Genomic DNA, 12,872 nt, shown 5'->3' with positions numbered 1-12,872 from the left:
CCAATGTCCATTAGTATGCCAGGGATAAATTCTACCCAAGGCCCCATAGCTTTCCTAGGCCTCCTCACTGATACCCACATTCAAGGGGTCTGGATCAGTCCCATGCTTTCCACACAGCTGTCAATCTGGGGTCCAAGAGCTCCCCGTTGTTCAGGTCAACTGTTTCTGTGGGTTAAACCAGCCCTGTCTTAACACCTTTGCTCATCATTTCTCCCTCTCTATTACTGGATTCCAGGAGTTCAGTTCAGTGTTTAGCTGTGGGTATCTGCCTTTGCTTCCATCAGTCACTGGATGAAGGTTCTGTTTCCCAGACTCTCTGTCAGTGGGATTGTAGGCTGGCAGTCCCCTGATTCATGTCTAAAATCCATATATGAGTGAGTACATAACATGTTTCTCTTTTTGTGACTGGGTTACCTCACTCAAGATGGTTTCTTCTAGTGTCATCCATTTGCCTGCGAATTTCAAGATTCCGTTTGTTTTCCCGCTGAATAGTACTCCATTGTGTAAATATACCACATTTTCTCTATCCACTCTTCAGTTGAGGGGCATCTAGGTTGCTTCCAGGTTCTGGCTACTACAAATAATGCTTCTACGAACATAGTGGAACAGACGTCCTTGTATGAATGTGCACCTTTTGGGTATATGCCTAAGAGTGGAATTTCTGGGTCTTGTGGTAGACTGAGTCCCATTTTTCTGAGGAATCTCCATACTCATTTCCAAAGTGGCTGTACTAGTTGGCATTCCCACCAGCAGTGGAGGAGTGTTCCCCTTTCTCCACATCCTCTCCAGCATAAACTGTCATTGGAGTTTTTGATTTTAGCCATTCTGACAGGAGTAAGATGGTATCTCAGAGTTGTTTTGATTTGCATGGCTAGGGATGTTACACTTTCTCAAGTGGCTCTCAGACATTTTAGACTCCTCCATTGAGACTTCTCTATTTAGTTCAGCCCCCCCCCCACCCACTTTTTGATTGGATCCTTTGGTGTTTTTGGAGACTTGCTTCTTGAGTTCTTTGTAAATTTTGTAGATCAGCCCTCTGCCAGATGTGGGGTTGGTGAATATCTTTTCCCAATCTGTGGGCTGCCTTTTTGTCTTGCTGACTGTGTCCTTTGCCTTACAGAAGCTTCTCAGTTTCAGGAGGTCCCATGTATTAATTGTCGATCTTAGTGTCTGTGCTCCTGGAGCTCATTTAGCTTTCTGTACCTCTGCTTACTCATATATTTGTTTATACCTTTTTTGTTGTAAGATTTGATGTTTTTTATTTTATGCACATGTGTGAGTGCCTGTATGTATATCTGTGTTCCACATGCATGCAGTACAGAGAAGAGCGTTGGGTCCCATGGAACTGGAGATGGTGTGAGCTACCATGTGGGTTCTGGGAATAAAACCTGAGTCCTCTTGAATGGTAGCCAGTGCTCTTTCATAACCTCTGAGCCATCTCCCCTCCTCTCTCTGTATAGTTTAAAACCCCCTATACATACATATGTGTGTTCTTTTGCAATACCATAAAGAAAAACCTTAATACTGTTTTTTGTTCAGTGTTATTTGTTCAATTTTTATGATACTGGTATTTTTAAGTTAAACTATGCATATTTTAACTAATAAATATTTTGCATTCATAGGATGCAATGAGCTGTTTTGATACACTCATGAATTGTTAGATAGAATTTAATTGTTTAAAAAATCACCTTTAGGCCTATTTGTGTTTTATTAATTTTACATAATGAACTTAAGTTACAACCCTCATTCTCCACCACATATTTTGAAAGCTCCCTTATGGCAGCAACTTCACAAGTCCGATCACAAAGAGGAATAAATTTCTTGCACATACGTCTTATCATACCCACGTTGCCACATACTCAGAATAGTATCTGGAAAGTCTATTCTAAATTCTTTGAGACCATAAATGTGTAACTCTGCAGTAGTTCAGCAATGACAAATCTTACTAGTTAGGCTATAGACGTGGAGTGTTTTTGGTTCCCACACAGGATGTTTTTTCCCCCAGCCTCCTTTTCAGCCCAGATGTAAGGGTTCCATATTTCAGTGTTCAAACAGGTATCACCACCTACATTCAGAGACTGCAGCAATGATCGTCAGCTTTTAAAAATACTGTTAAGAACACAGCTCTTGCCAACACAATTTGTATTTACAGATGTCAGTCAAGTGACCTTAGTGAGAGCTAAAGCATTAGCTCAGAGGCACTTTCTGAAGCATCCAGTCTTTAAGTTGCTTTGACGTCCCCACATTGGCATTTTACATTTTGGGGGATGGTCTATGCCATAACATCGTGGTGTTCACAGATGACATGATTTAGCAAGTGCTGTTATGTCCCAAGTCATGAACAGTGGTATGGTGTAAGATCTCCATTCCTTATTCAGGGTGCCTGAACATGGGTGTCAGTTAGGCAGCCTGGGCAGTCTATTGGGCCTCTGGCAGTGGAACCATTATTTATGCCTGGTGCGCTAATGGGCTTTGGGAGCTCATTACCTATAGAGGGAAACTTTCTTTAGTCTAGATACAGGGGAGAGGGCCTAGGTCCTGTCCCAAATGATGTGACAGACTTTGATGATCCCCCATGGGAGGCTTCATCCTCCCTGAGGAGTGAATGTGGTGTGGAATGGGGGATGATGGGGGAGAATGGAAGGACAGGAGGGAGAGGGAACTGGGATTGGTATGTAAAATAAGATTGTTTTTAATTTAAATAAAAATTAATTTAAAAAAGACCACCATTCCTAAGTTTACATATGTGTGTATTTTAAAGATCTAAATAGAAACATAGAGATCACATTTTCACAGTGTAAACATTTGTAAAGTTAAATGTTTTATTGGACTCCGGGTCTCACTATGCATTCCAGGTGGACTTCAAAGTCATGACCCTCCCTTCTCAGCCTCCTGAGTGCTAGGATTACAGGTAATTATCACCACTGCTAGCTTTAGAAGTAATTTTTGAAGTTAGTTTTGAAACATCCTCTAAAGAGGATGAGTTGAGTGGGTATTCTGTCTCTGTGTTTTTGGATGCTCCCACTGAAAGAACTAAGAAAGAACCAACACAGATCTGATACCAGGCCGTAGATAGAGAAAGGTGCTGGAAAGTGGAAGTACATGCAAATAAGTTTGACTCTTTGCCAGATCAGATTGGGAGAATGTAAGAAATGAATATTTTTTAAAGGTCCCAGAAGTTTTATAGTTAGGGAAAGACTTAGCAAACTTTTGTGAGGGATTTGTTGAAGTGCCCCATACCCAAATCTCACATAAACTGAAAACAAGTTTTCTTTTAGACAGTATCTACAGTTAATAGGCTCACCAAACAATCATAGACCAGGAATCTAAATATAGGTTTTTTTATGTTTGTCATCTCAACATATCCCCCTGACCCTACTATGTAGTGTATGTTAACCCTGAACTTATGATCCACCTGCCTTAGCATCTTGAGTGCTGTGAGAACAGGTGTCCTACCATGCCCAACTAATATTTTAAAAAAAAGCTCTTGTTAATTTATACACAAGACAGCAAGGCCAGAGATCTGACTAATCTGAAAGCTGTTTTTCTTTCCTCTCATTTTCTCAAGTATAATCTGATGTCTTCCTTTCTAGTTGTATGACTGTGGCAGGACTAATTCCATACATGAAGTTCAGAAAATATGAAAGAACACCAGTGTATAATCTATATCACCTTGGCTTTCTCCTGTCACTCTGCTGCATTCTGTGCATATTTTCACTAACCACATTTTTTCTTCCCCAAGAACAATAAAATAGCCAACAATGAAAAAAAAAGGAAGAATTTTTATTGACAAATATACTGTCTACATCAATAAACAAATATTTATTAATGACCTACCATGTATAAAGCAGCAAAACATAATAACATGAAGAACAAGATCCTTGGTTTCATGGGATCTCAAACATAGGAGTTGGGTGAGTGTCAAGGAGTAGGTAACATGCGGGTATTGGCTGTTCTCTTTCTCTTCCTGGAGTGCCGTTATTTAAAAGCTGAAGATTTTGCTTGAGCCTGTGTGGTTTTGGGTCTATGACTATTGTGTGCAGTCAAGGTATTCTTACAGTATATACAGTGACTATATAAGGAGAGGATAAATGTGGATGGAGCACACAGCCAACAACTTAGTGCAGGAAGCATACATTGTACCTTGAGTTTTGGGACTGGCTTCTCTTTTGTCTTCCTTTCAATCCTATAAATCCATCTAAATTTTCTGCTGGTAAATAATCACTCTACAGATTTGGTACAGCTCTGTCGTATTTCTAATGCGACGTTGCCATCCTGGCCAAATAAATATACATAAATTATGCACTGAGCTTGCTTCCATGGGACAATCTCATTGACCTGTGTCTTTCGAGGGTTCTGCTTTCACATATCCATTTCCTCAATGTGTTGAGTATAACATTCAAGATCTTATGGCTTAAAGCTTAGGACCCTCATATTTCAATGTTAAGTAGGTACATACATTGACCAGTTTCATTTCCTATTTGAGTATAAAGTCCATGGTGTAAAAGATACTTCAAGAGAAGTTTATACATTTGACAACACAAAAACACAATGTCAACATCCTCAAGGCCCATAAGATTTTTTAAATAATATTTTACTCTAGGGGTAGGATGTTTTTAATTTGTTCTTAGAACAAAGGAGCATTAAGTTGAATTTTTTGTTGTTGTTCTAAAAATGACTCAGAAGAGTAATTCATTTTCCCTTACACCAGTGTAATTCTCATGTATTTTTTGTGCCCCAGGGCAGACACAATAATCCTTATAAAATACTTCTGTATTCATGGCCATTTTATTTGTGTTAAGCAATAAATTTTACATTTTTGGATATACTGTGTTCTAAATGTCCATTGGTTTTCCATTTAGCTTTCAAATACATTTTTCTCTTGAAAACTTTTAGAGCATTGTGTTAATTTAAGACAAATTATAATAAAGAAGTGAAACTACATTTTAATTATGTATGTATGTATGTATATATGTATGTATGTATTGAAAAAAGTGACTACATCTCAAAAAATGTTGGAAGTAAGGGGTCAGATTTAGCTGTTAAAAACGGGAATTCTCATTTTGTTTTAGTGTCTATCTGTTCCGAAACAAACTCAAGAGCTCACTAGATCCCCAATTTTCTCATGGTGAAATCAAGAAAATAATTATGTATAATTCATAGGATATCTGCGATGGTCAAATGAGTCATGGTTGGTGTAAAACACAATGAAATCTATTACTAACTTTACTTGGGTATTTATTTATCAACCAGTTAGCACTTGAAATGCAGTCACAGTTCTGAGTATTTGTTAATATTAAGTTATCTATTCCTTTATTGAATACCATAATATTAAAAACATTGTAAGGTAGGTGATTTTATAACCTCTAATTTAAAGATATAGAGGTCAAGGTGCTAAGAAGTGAACTATTCAAAGTTAATAGATACCATCATAGAAGGGTATGATACACACATTGTCACAGCACTGTGGAGGCTGAGGCAGGAGGATTGCATCTTCAAGGCCATTTTGGTCCATGAATGGTAAGATTCTTCTCAGGAACAAATAAAAATGGAGCCAAGGCACTATCAGAGCCTAGATTTCAATGGGGAACTAGTATGCTCAAGAATTCACGTTTCTATTAATTATATCAGTTTATTTCACTCCTACCTTATTCCAGGAATTGTCATTGGCATTTGGGTGACAGGTGATGAAACCTCTGCTCTTGAGAAGCTAATTTTTGAGATGAAAATATTTGGGAATAAGCAGTCCTTGCTATGCTGTGCATCAGTGGTTGACTTAGACTGGAGTCTCGGAGGCAGTCCACAGCAAACTGAAAGTCTTCTTACCATCTCTGAAAAACCCAGTGACTGTGGAGTGCAGTGGCATCTTGCTTTGCCATGAACCTGTGGTGGTGGCCCCACCCTATGCGCGTGGCTTCAGGTGTGCAGATATGACCTCTTATTAGGTAGAGGAGGGGCTGGTTCACTCTCTTGGGTTGTGATGAGAGCATTGGAAGGGCAGAGACTGCATCTTCTGGAGCAGGAATACCGAGGTGGTTATTTACTATTATTTGTGTAAGTGCTTCCCTAAAAGCACTTATTTTGGGTCTGGTAGACTCAATTAAACTCAGCCTTCATTTGGCTTCCAACGTGAGGCTATGTGGGGTTAAACATCTGTGGGACAAGGTGGGACAGAAAACTCCATCTACAGTCTACATTGGAGCCAGTATGAAGGGAGATCTGGACCCTATATGTTTAAAGCTTTAGACATGGTAAGTCAGTTTTCACAAAGCTATTCTTGTAGTGGTTAAGAATAAACTACAAATTTTATATTATTAAAAATTAGGTCATATAAAAACAACTGATTTTAAAATTAGTGGGTATTTCTGTATGTTTTGAAGGTCTGGAATATTTGGGAAAAAGACTAAAGAAAAATTAACAATTCATAAATAAAATTAATTTACTTCACAAATATTTTTGGATTTTAATAAAATGATTAATTGTGATATCCTTCACATAATTTGTTAACTATTTTTTTGTTTGGTTTTTAAAGACAGGGTTTCTCTGTGGCTTTAGAGGCTGTCCTGTTACTAGCTCTTGTAGACCAGGCTGGTCTCAAACTCACAAAGATCCACCTGCCTCTGCCTCCAGCGTGCTGGGATTAAAGGCTTGTGCCACCATCGCCCTGCATAATTTGTTAACTATTGACAGGAATGTCCTGACTGCCAAAAATACACTTGTGTCTAACATAGTATAAAATCTTGCTAAGTTTGGTGGCTCACCCAATGCTAGTGCTCAGGAAGGGCACTAGAGATCCAGGAATTCAAAATTTCCATGGGTACATGGCCAACCTGCACATGAAACCCTATCTCAAAGCAGACAAACGCCAAAGTGTATAAAATTTTAACAAATTTTGACAAAATATCAGGGAAGCATGGAAACAAAATTTAAAATTCTAAATTCTAATCCCTTCTTTTTTTAAACTTTTTTGTGGCAAGTTTTCATGCATAACTGTTTTGTAAGAATCTATTTGCAAATTTCAGCTTGCATATATGCCAGCAAATAAGAGTGAAGACTGTCGCTTGTTCTTGCTCAAACACTCTTACTACAGATCCTCCCCCATTCCCAGCCTAGTTAGTCTTCAGCATCCATGTTGGTGCAACCCAGTAACCATTGTGTCACTTAGTCATAGGTTGTTATTGTTTTTGATTTTTTGTTTTGTTTTGTGTTTTTGTTTTTTCACTCTTAGGGTTCTTTACTCTTTTGGCCCTTTTGGGGGTCCACAACCCAACACCCAAATACATATACATTGAGACTTACTACTTATAAATGTCTGGTCTTAGCTTTGATTAACTTAAATTATTCCATTTATCTTTTGCCTCTGGGCTTTTACTTTTCTCTTGTTTATGCATATCTTACTTTACCTTTTACTCTATTACTGACTGTGTGGCTGGCCCCTAGCATCCTTCTCTCCTCTTGCCCCTTCGTTGCTCCTTCTCTAAAATTTCTCCTCCTATTTATTCTTTCTGTCTGCCAGCCCTACCTATCCTTTCTCCTGTCTTGCTATTGGACGTTCAACTCTTTATTAAACTATCAGGTGTTTTTGACAGGCAAAGAATCACAGCTTCATAGAGTTAAACAAATGCAGCATAAACAGAAGCAACACATCTTTATATCATTAAATGTTCCACAGCATAAACAAAAGTAACACACACCTTAAAATAATATCACACAACATCACAGTTGCCTTTTGTTCCCAGAATACAGGTCTAGAGAAGTGCAGAGGCCTTTTATTGGAATCTGATCATGTTAGCCACCACAACCGATATTCAGGTCTGTTATGCTGGTCTGAGTGCTGAGAGACAGAGGCATCATAGATGCCTCAGTGACTTTTTCGTTGTTTCATTATGCTGTCTTAAGGACTTAAAATGCAGCATATAGCCTGAATCTCTCATTGCTTAGGTGTGAGGATCTATGCAGCTACTACCTGCAGGAATAAGGGCTGTTCTTAGTTGAAATAGGTATTTGTTTAGTTTTGAAGGAGATAAGCATCATGAAGCCTGTTACTGATAATGTAGTGTGAAAGACACCAAAGTACATGATAATATAATTCAGGGACTACTGGACATGGCTCAGTGGGTGGAATACAGTTCACTTGAGGGAAGTGGTAAGAGATAAGTCTGGAGTGTTAGGTTGGAACACGTAACAGGTCTTAAGGGCAAATTTTAAGGAACTTTGGATTTGCTTCTCTTCAAGAAGGAAATGAAAGGCCTTATACACAGTAGTTATTTAAAGTGGACTTCAGCGGCAAGCATAACTAAGAGTCCGGTAAAATTAGAAACAGATGAATGAGTTGGTGTGGATAATGGACTTTCGGGAGCAGTGACTTCTTTCCCCAATGACGACTTAGATGCCAGAAAAACAGAGAAAGATGCTAAGCCATATTATAGGGAGGTAGGGGTATTGTGATTGTTTAAATGTGTGTTATAGTGATATGTGTGTGTGTTATTTTTATGTCTATGGCAATTTAACCTCACCATAACTACCTTGGTTTAACTGAGTTCATTTGTATACAGTGTTTTTTAAACTCTGAGTTACAGAATGGTTATGTTCTTACAGTGAAAAGACTGATTCTCTCAGAGTGCCTGCGTACTCAAGTTCTCAATGACACTAGTTTGGTGATGTCCTTTGCAGTGTGAGCTACTCCTTGAGTCCAAGTTCATTTCACATGTGTTAGTTCATAAGCATCTGGATTATCATGCTGGCTACCCATTAGCTTTTTATGTGTGTAAAGTCAGACATTGGCTTTCAGTTACCTTTGGTAAAATTCTTGTCTATGTTGCCCAAGGGGAACATTGAAATTCTTTTCAAATGCTTTAAATGGATTGTGATATTACAGAATGATGCTTTTGTCCTACAGAGTGCTGAATCTGACTTAACTTAAAATAACTACTGCGCTGTTTTTCTTTGCTTCATTTGACCTTGTGTAACCTTCAAAAAACTGACTAGGAACAGATTTACAGAAAACAGCTTGAACTTGACTTAGGAATTTTACAGGGGATCATTTTTCTTGTCCTTTTGAAAGCCCTTCTTATTCATGCTTATTATATCTGTGTTCTCTTTACAGCTGGGCCAAATGCATTACATAATGCAAATTCAATTGTAATGGTTTCTAAAAATGCTGCCTTAAATGAAGGGTATGAGAAGGCACACTGTGACTCCACATCTGGTCAACCCAACCAGTACTTCCACTCTGGCTTCCGTATCTACTTCTGTAGACATATGGACTTATTTTTTGTTTTCTTTTTGCCTGTTTATGTATGTAGTATATGTGTATATTCATGCATGTGTATATGAATGCTTGGATATAAGTATATATGCACATGTATAGGTGGAAGCTGGAAACTCATGTTAGTTGTCGTCATGATTGTTCTCCACTATATTTATTGAAGCAGGGTATCTCATTTGACTAAGAGCCTGCTAGCCAGCTATCTTGCTCAAGGATAATGGATGGTCACCATACCTACTATTGCTTTTATGTGGCTTCTGGGAATCCAGACTCTGGTCCTCACACACAGCAAGTGCTCTATGTTCCGAGTCATCTCCTCATCCCAGGAACTATTTTATTTTATATTAAAAGATAGATTTTCTTCCTCAGTCACTGTATTAGATTTATTCTCCTATTACACTGCTCATCGCAGGAAAAGAGACATCAGTAGATCATCTAGATTAGCAGTTCTCAACCTGTGAGTTACAACCCTTTTGGGGTCGCATGACTCTTTCACCTAGGAGCACTGCAAAACATAGATATTTATATTATAATTCATCACAGTTGCAAAATTGCAATCATGAGGTAGCAACAAAAATAAGTTTATGGTTGGGGATCATCAGTACATTAGGAACTGTATTAAAGTGTTGAAATACTAGGAAGGTTGAGAGCCATTGATCTAGATCCTTCGATTGTGGAGAAGTCACACTTGTTAAGGAGCTGACTCTGTCCTGAAAGGCCAGATGATCTGGTGGAAGCACATGGTTGGATACACAGCAGAGGAAACCAAAGTTGAAATAAAACCATTTTTCTAGGCCTTTCAAAGAGTCCCAGGGAATTTGGAATAAAGACCAACCGCCAAACATCTTAAAAGTAACAGAATCCTGGCAGGATGTTCAATATTCCACCCGAAGTCAGCAAGCACAGAGGGCACAGAATGGAAGGGAAGTGAGTGAAATCCTCCAATGGTCTCCTCCACGATGACTGCTTTATCAGTCACTTTAAAGAAGCACAGAAGCTCCGTGAGGTAACAGTAAGGAAGACAGCTTCCTGAGAATATGCGGCTTAGGGGAAGCAGATGTGTCTCCTGTAACATTTTTTTATCTTTCCTATTATGAGGCACACACACACACACACAAATAAATTCTGGACTCCATGTTAACCTTAAACAAGCATAGAATCAAGTCATTTCTAGGTGGTTCATATGAGACTTATTTTAAGATTTCTCATTTTCCAGAAAATGTTTAAAACATAGATCCTGAGCATCCTTTCAACATGAATATCTCCAGTTAAGTTATATTCCTTTCTCTTTGGTCCTTGGGACAGCTTTAGACTCAAAGTGCAATTATTGGGGTTGGAGAGATGGCTGTTTCTGAAATACATGCTATATAAGAAGAGGACTTGACCTCAGATCCCTGGCACTCACAGAAGAACTGGATATGGTAGCACCGGGCAACAGAGACACGAGAACCCTGAAGCTCCTTGGTCAGTGAATCTAGTCAAATCATTGAACCCAGGCCACGTTCAGGAAAAGACCTTGCCTCAAAAAATTGGAGGGAAACTGAGGAACACATCTGATATTGGCCTCTGACCTCCACTCACACACCTGAACACACATGTGCATACACACACACACACACACACACACACACACACACACACACACACACCATACACATTCAAACAATAAATATGGCTCACGGTCTGCAGTTGGCTAGAAAAATCCCTGAGATAATGCCTATCTCCACTTACGAAGCACTGGAATTATAATTGTGCCAACAATTAGTATTCAGGAATCTGTACTGGCCTGCCCTTGGGGTCCTGACAGGATATGCCCTCAGCTGCTGGCACTAAGAGCACCATCTGTGCCTATTCACTATGTTCCCTTTTATGCCTCCACCTCCCCCTTGCTCCTCTTTCCTATCTCCTGATCTCCTGATACTTCTGTCCCAGGAGGCTAGGCTAGTCTCCCCCACTTTTCCCCTTCTTATGACCCCTTTCCCTAATAAAAACACCCTCTGCTTGAACTCTATCATATGGCATCTTTCTCTCTCACTGCTTTTCTTAAGTTAAAGCAATGACTGTATTTTTCATGTGGGTTCTTCAGATTGAACTCGAATCTTCGTACTTGAGTAGCAAGAACTTTACTGACTGACCAATCATCCCAGCCCCTTTCAGTTTTAAAACAGAATATCCAGACAAACTGATAGGTTAGAATGGCAGGAAAGCACTGGCCTTGACGGAGAAAGAATGGGATGCCAGAAGCACTATCTTCCTATAAAGAGGACATTTTTTTTTGTATTCATAGAGCTCAGATGAAGCCAGTGTTGTGTTAACATAAAAGCCCTAAATCCAGAGGCCATCTTAAGTCAAATAGATGAGTCAGGGTTTCATGCCTGGCTGCTCTTAGCTTATATTTGAGGCAAAAACAAACAAAACAAAAAACAAAAAAACTCAAGTAAGTCATTTAAAATTTATGACTGTGAATGGAGGAGAAACTTAATGGTTTTAATAAAATGCACAATAGACAAAAAGAAAGAGATAATGCTAATTTATTGGTTCAGTAAAAATGGAAAGAGGAGAAAGAACAAATACTTTAACTGTAATTATCTTATGAAACATTCCACAAAAGAAGGTGTATTTAAGCACAAGCACATATTTAAAGATTACAATGGGCAAACATGGATTATTTGCATTAAGCATCAGGAATTAAAATGATTGGTTTTTTTTAGTTCTGTGGATTAAATTTGCAGGTATGCTGTCTTGCTAGCACTAACTGAAATAATTTTGTTTCTTCAAAGTGATCACATTACTGGATGATGTCTCCAGAGGGGCCAGGTCTTGATGGAGGACTCCTTGCTGGGCCTCAAAATGAGGCTGTCACTGTTCTGCCCTTCAGGGGCTGGGTTGGACGGTGGTTGGTCAGAATAGGAACAGCCGCCTCTCCCTCTGCATTTGACAGAACACTGCGGAGCTGTGCCAGCTGTGGGGTGAGACATTTAAAGGATGAAAACCTGTTAAAGTCCCAGAAAGCACTTTGTTCCCAGAGAACTTAATGCTCTGTTGCTTAGAAAGCAGTTGAGGATAGTGGCTGTGTTCTTAGTGGGCAGGAAGTGACTGCACTCATTTCCCTGCCTCTGCACAGGTATTTTGCCTAAATGAGGCATAGTTGGCTCTGTCAGAACACTCGTTTTCTCTTTGTTAGCTGAGGAGGTTGTGTAAATGATATGTTATGCCAGCACTCCTTAATTTCATGTAGCTTCTCCTTTGGGAGGCTGTTGTTAAGACTAGATTGGTTAATTCATGCAAAGGGCCCATAGTAGGGCTTGGTGTACAAAGCATCAGTTAACAAGGGGGCACAATGTTATGAGAAACACAAGACAGCACAGGAAAGTAGCTGTTCCATCAGTCAGCATCAGCATATTTAGAAATAATAAGCAAGAAGGCACTTTGTGGCATATTTTAAGACTTTAGCTAGAAAATCTGAAACAATTTGACCAGCTGTTAAGTTAGGTCGAATGAGAGCATGATGAAAGTTCCCAGGAAAGTTCACTGTTTGTTCCAGACATTGGAAGAAACCTCCTAACAAGTGTTGGGTTTTCTTTATGAAGAACAGCAGGGATTC

The 12,872-nt window shown here is 39.1% G+C and overlaps 1 protein-coding gene across 5 annotated transcripts in view; it reads right to left on the bottom strand.

Annotated features, from left to right (window-relative positions):
- Positions 1–11,782: 11,782 nt before the first annotated feature.
- The window catches only part of Ca1 (carbonic anhydrase 1), a 75,972-nt gene continuing 74,882 nt past the window's right edge, over positions 11,783–12,872 (bottom strand). For all 5 annotated transcript variants that reach the window (XM_040741980.1, XM_040741981.1, XM_040741979.1 and 2 more), the window contains one exon: positions 11,783–12,230. In XM_040741980.1, coding sequence (XP_040597914.1) covers positions 12,114–12,230 — 117 coding nt within the window. In that variant the 3' untranslated portion in view covers positions 11,783–12,113. The remainder of the gene's footprint in view (positions 12,231–12,872) is intronic.

Source organism: Mesocricetus auratus, unplaced genomic scaffold, assembly GCF_017639785.1.
Source record: "Mesocricetus auratus isolate SY011 unplaced genomic scaffold, BCM_Maur_2.0 Super-Scaffold_6730, whole genome shotgun sequence".
Lineage (NCBI taxonomy): Eukaryota > Metazoa > Chordata > Mammalia > Rodentia > Cricetidae > Mesocricetus > Mesocricetus auratus.
The sequence above is the reverse complement of the archived record's forward strand: the minus strand, read 5'-3'. Positions and strand labels throughout refer to the sequence as shown.